Here is an 18,143-nt window from a genome sequence, read left to right as displayed (position 1 = left end):
ATATCCATCAAGTAACCCTAATTATCTGGGGTGGGGAAACTCGTCATCCATCTGGAGTCGCACTCCGACGTTCATACTGATGAGCTCCTGTACAAGCAGCTTCGCTGCATACGGCATCGTCATCTTCGTAACCTCCCTTGTACTCTTGCATGTGTGACAGTAACCCTTGTATCCGAACAGACCACACTGCTGGCAGATATCAATCTCAGTACCATCCGAGCTGATCATGAGTCGCTCCAGCAGAAGCTGGGAAGCACCATAGGCGATCAAGCAATCACGTTCCATTTCTCCCAGACGCAGACCACCATCTCGCGAACGACCTTCTGTAGGTTGACGAGTAAGGATGGCTCGGGGACCTCGGGATCGAGAGTGCATCTTGTCTTGCACCATGTGCTTGAGTCGCTGGTAGTAGATAGGTCCGTTAAAGACGTACGCCTCCAGTGGCTCTCCAGTAATACCCGATGTGAAGTAGTCCTTGCCCTCCCACGAGAAGCCATGGTCTACAAGCACCTGACTCATCTCTTCCAACGGATGAGAACGGAAAGCATCTCCAAAGCCATAGTCAGGACGGCCGTGGACGATAGAGGCCTTGCCCGTGAGACATTCAAGGAGCTTACCGACTGTCATTCGAGAAGGGAAACCGTGGGGGTTCATGATAATGTCGGGGCTCAATCCACTATCAGAGAAAGGCAGGTCCTCTTGCTCAACAATAATGCCAACGACACCCTTCTGACCGTGACGAGACGAGAACTTGTCACCCAATTCGGGGCGTCGAGTTTGTCTCGTCTGAACCTTGATTACTGTGGTATCCTTCTCTGTCTGAGAGATCATGACCTTGTCGATATATGCGGGATCTGCAATTCGGTATGAAACCGATGAGTCGCGGAACTCGGCAGGTCCACGGTCCAGCCCAATGCCAGTGCTTGTCTGGTCAAGTGGCGTCTCCTTCTTGACCATAGCCTCGCCGCTGTTTACCTTGTAACCAACAATTGCAAGACCATCGTCATCCAATGCCTCGTGCTTAGCGATCCGGCGCTTAATCTTGCCATCGCCCTCATTCTCGGGGTCTCCGATACGTTCTCTGCGTCCGTTGGGGTACTTCTGCAGTTCCGTCGTGTACTTTCTGAAAACCTGGCAACGACCAAATCCTCTGTCGATTGATGCTTTGTTCAGAACCAGAGCATCTTCAATATCGTATCCTGAGTATGACATAACAACCACGGTGGCGTTTTGTCCTGCAGGAAGTTTGTCGTAACCGATAAGCTGAATGGTCTTTGAAATAACCATGGGCCGTTGGGGGTATACGAGTGTGTACAGAAGAGTATCAATGCGGTTGAACTGGTTGTATGCAATTGCACCAATGGCTTGTTTACCCATAGCACATTGGTAAGTGTTACGAGGGGATTGGTTGTGGTGGGGGAAGGGAATCAATCCTGCGACAGCCCCCAGGACTGTAAAGGGTTCGATTTCCAAGTGAGTGGTACTCTGTGTCACTTGGTCCTCATAAATGGTGATGAGGGCATCGTTCTCCTCGTTGACATCGAGATACTCCACGATTCCGCGGTTCAGAAAGTCGTCGAATGTCGCTTTGCCCATCTGAAGCAATCGCAAGTGCTCAGGCTTGAGCTTCTGCTTACCATTCTTAACGATGATATAAGGTCGACAAATACGGCCCTCATCAGTGGCAATATGGACGGCGTTGAAGTGTGTGTTGATATTGATGCCAACAAAAGGGGAGATCCAACCTCTCCTTCGCATAGTTCTAAACTTTTGCGCAAATCGTTTCGGGTATCGAGTTAATGCGAACGGAGTACCGTTGATATGAATAATGTAGCTTCCTTCACGGTGCATCTCAGCACCCGAGAAATTGCGGATAGGTTCAACACCAGCATCTAGTGTAAAGATCCACCGTTTGACAGGCTCTTCATCAACGTTGGTAGTAATATGGGTCATCAAAGCCAAGTTCTTCACCAGACCACAGGCTTCACCTTCAGGCGTATCTGACGTACATAGCATACCCCACTGTGATGGTTGAAGTGCACGAGGGCCAGACACCTTTCGGGTCTTTTCGAACTGACTGCTTATTCGGGTCATCATACCAAGAGCGGCGATGTAACTCAGCCGACTGAGAACGTGGGTGACTCCTGCTCGGTTCATATTAAAGCGTTTGACAGTCCAATTTCCAGTCTGAATGGCTCGGTTGATTCCATATCCAATGTTGTTGGCGTGGTTGCTAATCATATGAACCGCATCGAGAGGAACCGCCCTGTTGTTTTTCTTTAGGAATTTGTCGATCGACATCTTGACTCCAGATGTAAACTGCTTGAATAAATCTTCAAATAGAAGTGAGAGAAGCTGACCAGCCAGCTCAAGTCGTTTGTTTCCCACGAAATCTCTGTCGTCAACCAACTTGGGGTTGTGGGCGGCAATGAGGACCCTTCGGGTCATCTGAGCCACATAGATGGCCTTGGGGTAGAAATCCAGTCCCTCAATGGGCACGTGGGCAATGACCAGGTTGGCCAAGGCATCGAGGCCTTCTTCGACGTGGTTACGGCGCACCTGAGGACCGAATGTGCCTCTGCGGGAACCCATCTTTACCTTTGCTCCGATATACTCCAGCGCCTGGTGCTGAGTGAAAACGCCAGCCTTTGTGGCCTCGTCAAAGTTTACCAGGAATTCATCTTGGTATCTTCCATCTGATCCAGCAACAAGCTGCATGATTTCCATATCTGACAATCCTCCCAGAGCCTTCAGGATGATTACGATCGGAATACCTTCCACCAGGACGTTGTGTGTGAGCAGAATTCTGTCCTTCTTCAGAGTAACGTAGGTCTTCGACTTTCGTTCGTGTGTAGAACTGGTGACCGATGCTGAAATAATGTTGTTCTTCTCGTCGGCCTCGACAATGATGCGGTTCTTGCTCAGTTGCTCCTGAATCAAAATGACCTTCTCGGTACCACCAATGATGAAGTAACCGCCAGGATCAAGTGGACATTCGTTCATCTCCTCCATCTGCGTATTATTGGCTCCGGCGAGACGACACTTAGAGCTCTTGAGCATGACTGGCATGCGTCCAAGAGGCACATTCTTTCGCACAATTCGCTGCTTGTCTCTGATGTATTGTATGTCGACAAAGATTGGCGCGGCGTATGTCATATCTCGAAGGCGGCACTCCATGGGAGTCACTTCGCTATGTGACTTGTTGTCTGTCCAATCTTGACGTCGAGGACTGTCTACTCGGATATCTGTGAACCTGGAAAGTAATGTTAGCATGGCTAATTTAATTGATATCCCAGTACATACTCTAGCCAAAAGTTGCTGTCTACTTCGCTTCGAATGGTTCGATTGGCGCGTACGATATCTTTAATCTCTTGCTCCACAAAGAAGTTGTAGGAGTCAATGTGCCTAGTTCGAGTTAGAATCTTCGAAGTACAATCGCAAGCTCTGCGCGCTTTATCCGGATACATACTGCTTGACGAGACCTATAAATGAGTTAGCAAGACGGCTCACCGGGCTGATCGGCATCCTTACCCTTGACTTTCAAGAAGGCTGGCAGGAGCTGGAACTTGTCCTCCTTTGTGGAAATAGGATCCGTAAGCTTCTTGCCATTGTAGAATGGCTCCAAGAGAGCCTCAAAGCCATCGTCGACCGTAGGCATCTTGAATGTCACCTAAGAGCGCACATCTAAAAAGGATGGTTTTTGGGTGCGTGTTTGCGGCGACTACTTTTTTTCTGCACCAGCTTGCGATAGCTTCGCAAAAAGTTCTTGCCCCGCGGTCATAGGTGGAGCCGGCTTGATCGGGTGCGCCACGGTGGGGGACGAGAGTTTGGATGTGTGTCACGTGATATATTTCAGTCTTTGTACAAACGCGTACGTTGAAACGTTTTGGACTCCTTTTTAAAACGGGAATTTTATAGAAAGCACCGGCTTCCATTTTGTATATCATTCTACTCTGAGCTGTATAGTATTCTTCAGAAATGAGCACTATTACCTAATGTATTCACTACGAATCCGACGTCTACGGCTCTTGATCTGGCCTACCCTATGCTTCTGATGGTCGATTTTGTTTTCTAAAGGCATTAGAGCAATGCTTTCTGAATTTGAGACATGGTCGCATTTATTACACCAAGTACAGTGTCAAACTATTTAGCAGTAGTAACCTCCATCGGAGATGCATGGTAGTTTTCAGTAATGATGGCGTCTAGTATATAGGCTCGCAGAGGCTCGCCAAGTGTAAGACTGGCATCACATTATCACCAATGGAAGGCCCAAATACAGTTTCGATTCCAGGGTACTATCCGGCTGAAATATAGAATAGCCACACAAAGTGTTGGATGCTTAAACGCAACAGTAGTTCTGTCAAAGAGACCGATGAAAGATGTTATTTTGGGCGTCAACGCCATTTCTACAATTAATCGCTACCCAAGGTAATAACCACATGATGTGTATATTGGGGGACAATTGATCCTCATCGTTATGGCGGTTGCCATTTTCCAACCCTCAGCATGGATACTTTGCTCAACGCAGGTTGCTCACAGACATGGCCTCGGGATCAACTGTACAACATCACACCCCCGCATGAGCATGTACACATAGGCAGGTAACCCTCTGCAAGTTGTCTATCTGTTCATGCCTAGCATCGATGTGTGTCACTGGGGTTTTGACGAGTATGTTCTGAAGTGAGGAGACCACTCAGTAGCCCATGAAAGCTAGCTCACCTGGCCTTGTGCTGTGATTGTAGCGGGATGAAGCAAAGACATGATTCTTGACGTTGGCAATTAGCCCCCTAGTGTGAGTTGATCGGACCCTGACTTCTAGTCGCGACGGAGTAGGGTGGGACGGCAACCTGACTAGCTTGAAGGACCACTTGTAGCGTCAGGCTGTAAAAGTCGGTGAAGGGATTGAGTCTTTTTGAGAGTGAGGGGCAACCAGCCAGAGGGACATGCAGAAGAAGCATGTGGTGGATCTCGACGTGCTTCGTCAAGCTGTAGTGAAGAATGTGTACTCCGTACGTACTGTCATACTCAAGCCCATCGATGATGCCTTAAAGAGTAAATGCTTCAGGTTACTTGGACTGGTGAAGATGGTTCACGCCAGAACATTTACTGTCATAGCTCCCCAGCACGACTCGAGCCAGTGACCTTACCGTTTTGGGGCTATGAGATGGTCGATACGGCGAACGAAGTTATTCGCAGTTGTGTGGGAACGGTGCCTGATAAAGACGTCCCAAGGCGTTGCAGCTTTAACAGTCGCAACCATAGCTAAGTTATAACCCCATCGGCAGTGGCTCAACTAGTGGTTCCCCATGTGCAACAGCGCTGCTCAGGGTGGATTTCGTACCGACCAGGCCGAGGGCCTTTGTGACCCCCATGGCCTCTTTGTATTTATTTCAGAACTGTTGACGCTGATTGGCCTGGATGGCATCATCCCAAGACGCTACTGCGTGAGGTCAAAGGGAAGCATGACGCAAGTCGCACCACGGACTAAGGCCATGACTGTCTATCGATCGGTTCCTGATCAGGCTCCATCAATCAGTAACGATAGCAAATCCATCATTTGTATCCCACGGTCAGCTACCGCGATTTCCGTGTCATTGGCCTCTTGTTAGCAATGCTAGTCAGAGGTGCGAATCAGCTTAAAACCAACGAAGCGCCAGGTGGAGGATGTATTGGAAGCGGTGAACGAAATTAGGCTATGGATCGTCATGTGTCAACTGTCTGTGGCGGATGGCTGACGGCTATAGATGCTGTCGAAATAGAGTGGCAATATGAGGCCCGACTTAATATTGACAGCTTGTGCTGCAACGGACTTGTCAGATTGATATAAGTAGAGCTCCCATGTCAGGGCGTTCCTGGTCGATGCATCAAGGGCAATCTGGGGACATGTTAGTTTGGCTTTTGCAGTTCAGGATGGGACGGGTTTTGGGTGACGTGCAGGAAGGATAGAAACACCAACCAATCGGTGGATCATATTGGAGTGACGGGGATGTGCGCTTGGTCCAGGTCCTGCGTGCCTCTTTGAGACCGGGGGCTTCGAGATATCAATCATTGTCCATTCACGAGAAGAGGTTATGGTGGGTTGACACGATTGAGACAAGTTTCTTTCAACCGGCATTTAGAGACCCTGTGTACCTAGTCTCTTACCTCTTCCACGTTACAGGTTCCTGAATGTCTCTGGGAGTGACTCTCAACTTGACTCTTCCGACACTGGGAGAAATCGAAAAGGAATTCCAGGTCTTGCTACGAACCAGCCGAATCCTAATCCTGGTAGATGCAGATGTTGAAGCTTGCTGTCGTAGGAGGGGAAAATGAGTGCATGACCCAATAGCAGCCTTAACTCGACACGCATCTCTCATCCTCACCCTGCAGATTCATGCTTGTCTCACAATTCGTAGTGTGAACCTGTTGAGTAGCGCAGAACATGGACGAATTCTCGTCTAGTGCAACATATACACAGGTCAGGAGGGATAAATACTCCGATAAATGCTCGTAGGCTGAGAAACACTGACACCGGCCACAGTGGAGGTTTTTATCATTGTAATAAGCCAAGGTGCCACTGCCAGGGACCTTGACAAGCCATGATGTACAATCCTTGCAACCCTCCATGCTCATGTCAACCTGCGCTCCCATGCACGATTAGATCCGAATGTGTATAATCGGCCCAATCTCCTCGACAAACATGAGTCAACTATAAATGCGTTTTGTGTATAAATATCTGGTGTCTCAGCAGACGTGATTGTCTCAACATACGATGCATCCCTCAGCACATATTCAAGCATTGTATTGTACAACACCCTGCTCAAGCCATAGCCCACCTCTAAAGGCGTGTGGACGAGAAGAGCCCGAGGCTTATTCGACCATCCGCAGCAACGACTATTACTCTACTGGATCCAGACAAGCCTGAATTACTGAGCTTTTATATGCAAATTTATAAGCACAAATGGACCCTTCACACTCACTTGCTTCTGGAATAAAGCCGACACACCAATTGGACTCGGCCGTCACTAGTTGATGTGTCTAGCCGTTGGAAGAAGTGGACATTATCCATCCGCTATCCCTCCCTCCCTTCCCGTCCCCTGGAGATTTTGCTTTTCTGTTCTGATGGTGCCTGGCTTGGGTCCCACTGATGGTCTCGTTAGTGGTTTCTTGGGCTCTGATGGACCAGATGCAGTTCTTGAAAAAAGTTTCATGTGAGGGAGGTGTCTTGCGTGCGTGCGTGCGTGTGTGTGTGTATGTCATGTAAGTTACCCGCTTGGTCTAACAAACTTCAGTACGACGCTGGCTCTTGATTCCCAGGATAGAGGTAAGCCGAGGTGTATATGTAGATCTGGACCAGAACAGTCAGCCTCACTCTTGAGTAAGACAACCCCTGATTGAACATGATTTCTTGTCTCGTTCCGCGACTATATCATCGAATGTTTGTGTGTTGGCTTGTATGTAATCAAAAGAATACAGTTTATAAACGCAATATTCGGTGTTGAATATGAGAAACTTTTGGTCCCAAACAATGGAAACCTTGTATATATCCCTGCTGCTCTTTGCTTCATCCTTGACCTGTAACCAAACCCTGCGACTTGCCTTTATGTCTGTGAGGCCCTGTCTGGTGTCCATGTACACGCGCCGACCTCTAAGCCGAGCGTAAAACACCCGCGTTAGGCCAATCTTTTAGGTCCCCATTGTCAACTGGATACTCCGTACTTGACCTATTTTTCTTCTCTGATCACTCACTCTCACGCCAACCTCGATTATTTGCCTACCTACTGATCGCAACTTGCTTCCTCTCCTCCAAACCAGCTTGTCGCTCCTGGCTTCCAGGGCGCGCTGTGAGAGAGAAAAGCCTGTAACTAGATCAGCGATTGTATCACCACCAAAGACACTTGCCAAGTGTCTATTGTACGATTGATTGTTGACTCCCGTGCATTGATTGCCATTTCAGATCCAGGTTGGTTCACTTTTTTTTGTCTGGAGTCTGTCTCTATCTCTGGTTCGTCAAAGCAGGCAACCAACCTATCTCCCAGGGGGAAGGAACTTGTACCTCCCGTCTCTCCACCCCTGTCACTCATTCGCTCTCCTACCCTCTCTCAAGGACATCCATCAGCTTCAAGGCGTGTTGTCTGTAATACCACAATCGTTATTATATTATCTTGTTACTCTGTTCCGTTCCATTCTGTCCTGTGGGTTCTATCGCCCCGTCTTCAGGCAAAGGTACCGAGCATAGCGCGACGGGCATGAAATACGCAACCCGACATCCCGCACCGCACCACGAATCACCCACCGCCGCCGGCGACATAGTGCAATATCCCCATCCATATTTCACTTTGGTAGAAAGATATCCATTCACATCGCGGCACGGCACGCCAACTTGGTATAGATCATGCGCTCATGCTACCTTTAATTCCGACAAGACGGCCAGGCGAACAACTACTCCCCGCTTGTTCTTGCGATGGTTATTTGCTTTCAGAATATAGAAGACAGACGGAACTGTGACAGACAGAGTATGAAGATTATATCCCTTGGTGTGCCCTTCCTCTCTTTCCTGGCCTTGGTCATTCCTACAAATGTTGTCATCCCACGCTTCATACCACATCTTAGTTGCACCATTCCAAATTCAACACTTCAACTCCGAGCTCTGTCTCTGCCTCCTTGTTCACGACATCGTTGTGGCCCGTGTGGCTTGAAGCTCTATCATCGCAGCAAGTCCTCCTCGTCTATCCTCTCCATATCCTGAGCTCCTATGGGTCCTGATGGGTTCTGTATATTGTGCAGTTCGCCTTCAATCCCGGCTGCCTATGCTCACACTGCCTCAAGCACGCAGGCCGGCTACTCCAAGTCAAGTCTGAGGTGCACCAAACTCAGCTCCCACCAACACCCCTGTGTTGTTGCTTCAGGAAGCCAGCCCCAAAAGACACCCCCCAATCTCACGGCCTTACCCACACTGACCACGTCCACCCCGCCTCTCAACAACGTTCCATCCACTACCTACCTAACCTACTTACCTACCTCGTCTCTTTTTGCCCTTCCTCTGCTTCATCCTACACCTTATCGTCTATACAAACGCGGTAACTGATGCTCATCTGTTTCTTTCATGTTTTTAGTATTATAGGCTGAGACCGCTGGCCAATTCGGCGTGTACTATCTTTATCCTGTATCTATTAATCCATCATGGATGAACTACGCTTTCGCTCCCAGCAGTCCCCGCGGGGCAACGACCAGTCCATGCATTCGTTTGTCTCACCTACTCGAAATGCCTCCAGAATGCCTGCTCCCCAGGTCAACCCTCATGCCGGCGCCCACGACCATCGATCTGGCCTACCTCGTCGCTTTACCACCGATTCTGGTCGAGTCCCGACACTTTCCTCTCTGGGTGCTCAACGGGTGCCCGAAACTTCCCAGGACTATAATGTGAGTAATCAACATATGACGAATCTGTCGCTTGCTTGGAAACCCCAGCAGGGCTTCGGGTGGCTTCGTTTAGTGATAGATTACGAAAGTTGCCAATCTCTCTAATAACAGCAAGTACTGACATGTGTGATGGTAGGCAATGCACAAGGTGCAATTGGTACGTTCTGATGCTCGTATTCTCTGCCCAGATTTGCCTTCGTATTTGCCGATTTGTTCAAGTCGGACCTAAGCGCTCGAATCCGAAATGATGCGACACCAACCAACCCAAGATACGGCCGTTAACTAATGATAGACTCAGATCGAGAAGAAGAAGATGGAGTATGAACGAATCCGTGAGCAAAGGCGGAGGTTTGAGCTCGAGATGCAAAAGCTGGATCAACAACAAAGACGAGAGGCTTTGGAACTTGCTCAGATGGAGGAGGAAGTTGGTAGAATGGGCGGCCACCAGTCCGAGCCCACCACACCCCCCGAATACCGAGATAACTCTGGATTCCCTACGTTTTTATCGCGGCCGAGCCGATACTCTATGTCTAGCTTGACCTCCCCCCCAGGTCTATTCAACCGCCCTGTTAGATCCGGCTCGCAACTCGCTTCTCCTCAATCCGGTATCAGACAGGCACGCTTTGGATTTGAGGATACTACGACCCAAATGCCTTCGCGTTCTGTGCCAACTACTCGAAGAAATAGTGATGATGAAAAGGAGGAGGCTGTTCGACAAGATCCCAGCAGTCATCGCTCTGGTAATGCGTAAGTGACAGCTCCTATTGCATGTCCATGCCTTTCTATTCCTGAGCGCGCACCTCTTCAAGTGGGGGTTGCCATTAGAGCTCTTGCAGGTCCAGCTTTGGGCTTTGCTGTAAATTGCCACATAAGCAAGCTGGCTATATTTCCTTACTAGGTTTCCTGCGTTGGAACCTTTTAAGAGGGGTGCTATTGGTGGGTGAATCTTAACTCTGAGCCAAAGTATGAGAGCTCTGCTTTGTATGAGGACTTTCTCTAGTGAGAAGGCGAAAACCTCGCAAAAGTCAAACAAGGATTCACTCTCGGAACAGAAAGCTTCAGGAGGACTATATAATCCTCTCTGTCAATCTCTGCTTTGACTCCCATTATTTCAACCTCCTCAAACAACACAATACAAGAATCCTCATCCAACTCAGCAAACGCTAGCATCAACTTTGCTGTTAAGGATAATCTTAAAAAGCTAACTATGAACTTCGACGATAGAATCAATCGATACTCGATGCCTGTGACGCGTTCACGTACGGGGATGTATGACGTTGGTCTTGATCAAACAAACACTACTCGTTTTCTTTTTGGCGACGAAGAGACGAATGCAGGAGGCCATAGTGCTCCTGATGCAAACTTCCCAACTCTTGTTCGTCACGACGATCAGATTGTAAGTATTTTCACGTTCTTTCATCTCAGCAACTTTTCATCTCGCCATTTCACCCCTATCAGTTGGAGCCAACTCCGCGGAGACTCTATTCAGGAAGTTATTGCTTTGCTCCAGCTTCTCGACTTACAACTGGGCTCCACATTTCTCTGAGTGGTGCATATTCACCTCGAGCTCTCCATGAACCACGCGCCCATTGTCTTTCAGCATTTGCTCTTCTACATAGAACCCTCCTCCACTCTCCTGCATAAGGCCCAGTCGGTTTCCTTTCCTACTATTTTTCCTCTGGCGCAATAAGATCATGAGCTCTTGGCCCTCTATCTATCTATTCAAGCGCCCCACCACAGAACCTATATTGTTGTACTATTGTTGCGTCGAATTCTGACCCACAACTTTACTCTCAGCTCTCAGCGTCCTCGGCCGCCTTAGATCTTGCCCTATCCCCGTCTCCTAATCCCGAGTCGACATCTTCTTCAAGAGGTTGGAGCCGTGTTGTTAACCGTCATCGCCCTCAGCAGAGTCTCTCTTCAATCAACGGAAGCTCCAACATCGTAAGCGATCTTGTTGGCCTAGCATCTCGACCTACTTCCCTCCGCCATTCTATGGATCTCAAGTATATCTCGGAAAACGCAGTTGAGACTGGTGCCATCATGTCTCCTAGTGCGACTCCCAACATGGCGACTCCCCCGAAGCTGCAGAGCTCGTTCTCTTCGAGCGAGGTTCCCACGGTCAAGAGCCCTGGGACTTCGTCTTCAAAGACAAACAATCATGCACAGCAGCATTTCCACAACCACAATGCCAGCCTTGGCCGCATCCCAGCTGGTGCGGTCCATCGTGGCCACAGTCGGGAGCTCTCTTCAGAGAACCCTGCTGTTAGCCGTGAGCAGCACAACTATCCTTCGATCCAGTCTGCCCTGCAGGCCAGTGCCGCTCCCTTTGGGCCCAGTACTACAGCTGCAGTGCAACCCTCTGCTATGGTGAACCCTTCCGCCGGGGCCGCAGCCGTGAACAACAACTACAACAATATGTTCTATTCCGCCAACGGGTACGGCGCTCCTCAAGGCACCCCTCAAGGCGGCATTCCCCAGGTGATGCCTCAGGGACCCCCCCATCAGCCAGGAGGATACAATGTCAATATGCTCGCGAACAGTATGCAGCAGATGAACATGAATGGGGCCAACGGCAGCAACATGTATCAGCCTCAGAACTACAACGGCTATAACGCGGGTCCGTACAACCAGGGTAATCAGCCTCGAGACAGCCAGGCACGCGTCATTCAGCATCGCCGACAGCTTGACAATGAAGGTGAGTCTGCCTCCAGAGTAGTTCCGTATCAGCACACACTGACTTGCTTTGTAGCCATGTCTCGCTACCAGAACACGCCCCTTGATTCCTTCGTGGGCAACATCTATGAGCTTTGCAAGGACCAACATGGCTGCCGTTACCTCCAGAAGAAGCTTGAGGAGCGCAACGCCGATCAGGTTCACATGATTTGGGTCGAAACTAACCAGCACGTCATTGAGCTCATGACGGACCCGTTTGGTAATTATTTGTGCCAAAAGCTCCTTGAGTTCTGCAATGACGATGAGAGGACTACTTTGATTCAAAATGCTTCCCAGGATATGGTCCGCATCGCGCTCAACCAGCACGGCACACGCGCACTCCAGAAGATGATCGAGTATGTGAGCACCCCTCAGCAGGTCCACATCATCATCGAGGCTCTTCGCTACCGGGTTGTGGAGCTTATCCAGGACCTCAACGGCAACCATGTCATTCAGAAGTGTCTCAACAAACTTACCCCCCCTGATGCGCAGTTCATTTTTGACGCTGTTGGCGGCAGCTGTGTCGAAGTGGGCACTCACCGACACGGCTGCTGTGTTCTTCAACGCTGTATCGACCATGCCTCTGGCGACCAGAAGCTGTGGCTTATCCAGCGAATCACCGAGCATGCACGAATTCTTGTCCAGGACCCCTTCGGCAATTACGTCGTTCAGTACATTATTGACTTGAACGAACCTCTGTTCACCGAGCCTATCGTTCTCACCTTCAAGGATTGTATCACTCAGCTGTCCCGCCATAAGTTCAGCTCCAACGTCATCGAGAAGTGCCTGCGCTGCGCCCAGCCACCTTCCAAGGATCTGATCGTGGAGGAGCTACTACGCAACCAGGAGATGGAGCGCCTCCTCCGGGACTCATTCGCCAACTATGTCATTCAGACTGCTCTTGAGTATGCTACTCCTCATCAGAAGCATCGCCTTGTAGAGGCCATCCGCCCCATTCTTCCCCAGATTCGAACAACTCCTTACGGCCGTCGTATTCAAGCTAAGATCTCGGCCTTCGACAACCGTGGAAGCGCTGCCTCTAGCGGGCAAGTGACACCAGCCGATAACACCCAGGGTCAAATTCCTATGCGCGCTACTCACGCTCGAGGTATTTCTGGAGGTGGTCCTATTCTCCAGGGCAATGGTATGCCGCACGGTGGGCCTATGCCACCTATGCGCCAGAACATGCCCATCTACTCCCCTAACCCCGCCATGAACGGACAAGTTCCTACTTCTGGTGGACCTGTTCAGCAGCCTCAATACGGACAGATGACTCCTGGCAATTTCGCTCCCAATGCTGCTGTCAACGGTGCAGCTAATGGCAGCGCCGGTAACGGTAACTTTGGTGGCCAAGCCAGTGGCAACAGTGTCCCTACGAGCCCTGCCAATGGCAACGGAAATGTCAGCACGGGTCAGGGCGAACAGCCCCAGTGGCTTTAGACTTGTGTCTTGACATTTTTATGGACCTGGTTGTAAAATGACGTTCATTATGGCTCTCAGTGGTACCGCAAGGTCGGCACCGCCATGATTCACGATTTTCCTTTGATCTGTTTCACCACGTCTCAGAAGCATAGCCAAAAGGGCGCAGGCCCATCGCGATCGATTGACACGACGGCCTTCAGGGCCTTGCCGTGTGTACATTATCAAAAGGGCGCTATAGGACTACAGCCGCTTATCCTGGGGCCACTGCTTTTCGTGTGCTTTGCTTGGGAAGAATGGCTGCGCACAGGAGAGTATGGGTATCACGATTAAGGCGTGTACATGTATTTGGATCGGCGAGATCACAATCATCAGACATCGGTATAGATGACTCAATTCTTTTCGGACCTATTGGTTTTCTTTTCCCTTCACATTTGCTTGCGAATTCGACTCGGGAATGATTCATGTTTGGGTTGTATGACTTTAGGGAAACGATGATTTATTGCTTTCTACTGGAGAATAAGAGGTCCTTGTGGAGGAGCCAGTCTGCTGGCCTGGGAGAGGAGGGACCCCTACCTGTATTTAGACTAGGTCTTTGAATCAGGGTTGCTTTAACTTGCATGGCTTCCAATACGTGAATGTCTTGGCCGTGCCTGTGATTTCCCTGTCAGTAGTGTCAGTCAGGTTTGCACAGGTTATGCTCTCCTTTTCCACGATACAAAACCAAGTCGCTAGATCCGTACAAGATACGACTGAGCTTACACGGCTCTGTGCAATGTGACGATATTTGGCTGGTGCATGATCTTAGTCAAAGGGTTCATCGCTTGTTCTATCTCCAATGCTAGAATACGTGCTTCTAAGGCTGGCCAACCTTTCGGTGCTCAGTTTCCCTGGGGCAGTTGACGCTACGTTATCCGATAGCCGATGACTTGGTACTTGTGAGAACATCTTGTAGCGATTAACGTTGGACAAAGCGCATATGTATATGACTTTGCTATAGATATCAAAAACTGTAAAATCACTACTTTCAATGCTTACACCTAGGTGTCTTGATATAAAACATGAGCCTCCCTTTAACTCCATGCAAGATCCATGACCACGCTATGCAATGAAATATGTACTACATGATATGATATGATCATTAATAGTCACTCAGCCTCAGTTTCTTTCCAATGTCACGGCGGCGAGCCTGAGCAGCTGCAGCCCTGTCTGAAGCGCGCGTATCAGTCGACTCAAACTGTTCGTTGCGGGCCTTGAGTGCTTGCAACAGCATCCCAGCATCGAAGAATCCATCTAGTTATCAAGTTAGTCTATTATGTTGAGGGGAATTGAGGGTAAGAGAGGGGAAACTTACACCCGCCCATTTCGTCATCTTCGCTAAAGGTGCTACTCTCGTTGGTGGGGGATGTTGTGCCAGTCGCAGATCGCAGGCTCTCGACAGCGGTGATGGGACGACCTCTGGACTTGATGCGGCTCACGAGCTTGGGTCTTTCGATTTCCACCTCGCGAGCGCGGCTCGCTTTTCCAGTTGACATCTTGCGGTTATCTATACGTAGGATGCGACGAACCTCAAGAAGATAACTCTCGAGGGTGTCAACAAAGCGTTTTGTCTGACGGTGTTTGCTAGCAACACAAATAGCGAGCCCTTCATCCTTGATGATATACCCAATACCGAAACCATCCCCTGATGTGGGACCGAAGCCGAATTGGCGTAGACAAGGGTTACCACAGTTGGAAGTTGAAAGGATTGTGTTATTAAGCTTATCCCACCCAGAATCAGCAAACAGGAGGGGAAGTGGGTTCTGGTCGCGCGATCTCGAGTTGACGCTGTAGCCACGATCTCGTGTAGGCCTCACTTCGACGCCGTCAACAGAGGGCAGTGAGTCGTTACCTGGGCTTCCAACGGGCGATCCTGCTTGGTCGGAGTATCCATCTCCCGGGCTCGAGTAGCCATTGCTGTTGAAACCACTATCAAGGTCATCATCCAGACTCCTCTGCCATACAGAGAACAAAGCGTAGAGATGTCGGTCACAGCCTTCGGCCTTCAGACACTGTCGGGTATTTGCGGTGTGCTTCTGGCACGCCTTCCTGAGTGCCTCAATCTTTGCGTCGACAGGATTATCAGCCCAGAAGGCTTGGACGAAATCAACGACCTCTGACGATACGGTTCTGATCGCCTCGGTTCGGCCGTGTAGGAACGTCTTGGTCATGGCTGGCTCATATGTACACTCAACACGACCATAAAGCCCATAGTATGCCGCTTGGAAAGCCATCTGAACAAAGGCATCTGGAGAGAAGCCCATGGAAGTGATGAAGTTCTTTCCATAGTGGCCGAAGTCCAAAGTCTGGAACTCATTTTGCTCAATGAGATCTGCCAATCGAGTCTCTGCAAAGCGAACTGCGACGCTGAGCTCAGGGATCATATCCCACTCCAGCTTTCGAGGAGTGACACTAACATCTCCAAAACTCTCGGGATCACGCTTGGAGGGATCGGGACTAGAAGATGCCCAGAGAGAAGGAGCCAGGCCATTGATTGTGCGGGCGAATCGAAGAATGGTGTCGGTGTAAACATCGCTAGCGAATCGCAGAACTGTGTGACCATCGACACCGGTATGCTCAAAGTTGATACCAGCACTTCCGTTCTTGCAAACAATGATTTGAAGCTTGTCGTACCATCGGTTGGTACATGTGCCGATCTGAACACCTTTCTCGATCTCGCTGGTACCACAAAGCATGTTCTGGCAAAGGGCTGCAGCGTCTGCAGGCTCTGTATAGTCGAGGCAAAGAACGAAGAGGGCCGTGTCTACAATTCCGAGTGAATCCGCATTGTTGGAACCAGGCTCGCTGGTCAGGACATCTCGAAGGCCTGACCATACCTTGCGATTCTCGGTGCTCAGGACTCCCACAGCGCCTTTGGCAGCGTCTTGGATAGGAACTTGGGTTGCATCATCAACAATGGTCTGCAGGTTGATGGAGATATCCTTCTCGCTCATAATGACATCTGAGTTATCATCCAAGACATCGAACCAGTAGAATTGGCCGTGACACATGACGACGATGTGCTTCGACTCAGGATCTTGCTCGATTTGGCATCCTTCCTCAGTGGGAACTCGCGCAGTGCCGAACAGTCTCGAGAACTGGTACATGCAAAGTGGAGTTCCCTTGACCTTGTCTGGAGCAAGCTCCTCCTTTCGCACCGCACGAACGAATTCAAGGGATGAGACGACCAAAGAAGCAGCACGAGTGACTTGATCATTGCGAGCGGGAGTTGGGTCATCTTCAAGCAAGAAGAAAGGGTTCAAGTTGAGAACAACGGGGTTATCAAAGTTGAGATAAGAATCATACCCTAAGAAAGTTAGTGCTTTACTATAAATCAGAGGTATGTTCTGACATACAGAATTGTTCGATGTAACTCGTCTTGCCCTGAGCATATGCCTTTAATTTCTCCTGCAGCTCGGGCCCATCGCTCTTTAGGAATTCGTTGACGGCATGCTGTGTCTCTGCATGTTCTCGGGCTGTCTGGAGTGGCTTGAGAGCTTCGAGATACCGCTTGCAGGTGGCCTCGAGTTCAGGGATAGGCAGCTTGGGTAGTTTGTCCTGCCCAGAGAAAGTGATGCCACCATCTTTCCGTGACTCGTTGTAGTTGGCCATTGGAACACGAGTATAGTCGCCGCTAAGTCTTGGGGGGGAATTGCGCCGTGGTTGAGCAAGCTCTGGAATATCGGGAAGAGTTCGAGGAACGGTAGAACCAGCAGGCTTTGGAGCAGAAGTTGGGTCAGAGAGCCTGTCTCCAAGGGGCTGAGGAGGAGTGAAAGTGCGGACTTGAGTCATGGTGTTAGTCGGGGGTGATGGAAACGAATTTTAGGCGTAGAGAGGTGACACGCTTGTGCTAACGTTGAGTCCGCGGAGAGCGGTTCGGTAGAAGTAATGACAGCCCTCTTGAAGGAAATATTTTGGCATTACACGAAGTGCTTTCTTGAATGGGAGAAGATGAGTGATGAATACAATAGCCAAGACCAGCCCAGGTTGAGAGGGAATATGGCTCTGATATAAGCAGAGTACTGTGACCAAGCTGACTTAGACAAGAGTCAAGTGGACGCTATATGCACCCCATGCACACCCTCTAGACTTCACCCTCAGCGTAAAGAATACTGGGGTAGCCGAACGTGAGGGAGAGCATCTTGGGGAGTGAAAACAGCCGAGGGCTATGATAGGACAAAGAGGGCCCAGGGCGGGATTTGGCAGTAATGAAACGCCTCCGCAAGTCCGATGACAACAGGTGCTCAGTGCCGAAACGTGGGATCAGGGGACATCGAGGTAAACGGGTCTGGCATAGAACTTACACAGAACAGGAGAGAATATTCAGTACGGAAAAGCGAGAAATCCCCGAGAGACAAGAGCCGGTAACGATGAAATCGGTGCCGGATTTGGAGCCCGTATCGTGATGGTTATAAGGGGATAAGACCGGGATGAAGACAATGAGGCTACCCAGTAACGAATCTTGTAAGGTCAACCGGGTGGCGTGCAGAAGCGAAGGAGGTGCAGTGCCTGGCTACGTAGTGCCTAGACTAGAGCCTAGGAACGGTTCGCCGCGAGGCGTCGCCGGT

The 18,143-nt window shown here is 49.9% G+C and overlaps 4 protein-coding genes across 4 annotated transcripts; 2 read left to right on the top strand and 2 right to left on the bottom strand.

Moving 5' to 3' along the window:
* Nucleotides 1–21: 21 nt before the first annotated feature.
* Nucleotides 22–3,658, bottom strand: RPC2 (DNA-directed RNA polymerase III subunit; the record flags this gene model as incomplete). Its single annotated transcript, XM_044819018.1, has 4 exons — nt 22–3,253; nt 3,304–3,405; nt 3,470–3,482; nt 3,511–3,658. 4 exons carry the CDS (start codon nt 3,656–3,658, stop codon nt 22–24), a joined length of 3,495 nt encoding a protein of 1,164 aa, XP_044686720.1.
* Nucleotides 3,659–9,162: 5,504 nt separating this feature from the next.
* Nucleotides 9,163–10,153, top strand: J7337_001274 (uncharacterized protein; the record flags this gene model as incomplete). Its single annotated transcript, XM_044819017.1, has 2 exons — nt 9,163–9,402; nt 9,695–10,153. The coding sequence occupies 2 exons, from the start codon at nt 9,163–9,165 to the stop codon at nt 10,151–10,153; spliced, it is 699 nt and encodes a 232-aa protein (XP_044686719.1).
* A 1,244-nt stretch (nt 10,154–11,397) lies between these two features.
* On the top strand, nt 11,398–13,557 carry J7337_001273 (uncharacterized protein; the record flags this gene model as incomplete). Its single annotated transcript, XM_044819016.1, has 1 exon — nt 11,398–13,557. The coding sequence occupies one exon, from the start codon at nt 11,398–11,400 to the stop codon at nt 13,555–13,557; it is 2,160 nt and encodes a 719-aa protein (XP_044686718.1).
* Nucleotides 13,558–14,677: 1,120 nt separating this feature from the next.
* Nucleotides 14,678–17,367, bottom strand: J7337_001272 (uncharacterized protein; the record flags this gene model as incomplete). The annotated part of the gene is made up of 3 exons (XM_044819015.1): nt 14,678–14,829; nt 14,891–16,882; nt 16,932–17,367. 3 exons carry the CDS (start codon nt 17,365–17,367, stop codon nt 14,678–14,680), a joined length of 2,580 nt encoding a protein of 859 aa, XP_044686717.1.
* Between the last annotated feature and the right edge of the window lie 776 nt (nt 17,368–18,143).

The sequence above is a fragment of the Fusarium musae genome, chromosome 1 (assembly GCF_019915245.1).
Source record: "Fusarium musae strain F31 chromosome 1, whole genome shotgun sequence".
NCBI classification, from domain to species: domain Eukaryota; kingdom Fungi; phylum Ascomycota; class Sordariomycetes; order Hypocreales; family Nectriaceae; genus Fusarium; species Fusarium musae.
The sequence above is the reverse complement of the archived record's forward strand: the minus strand, read 5'-3'. Positions and strand labels throughout refer to the sequence as shown.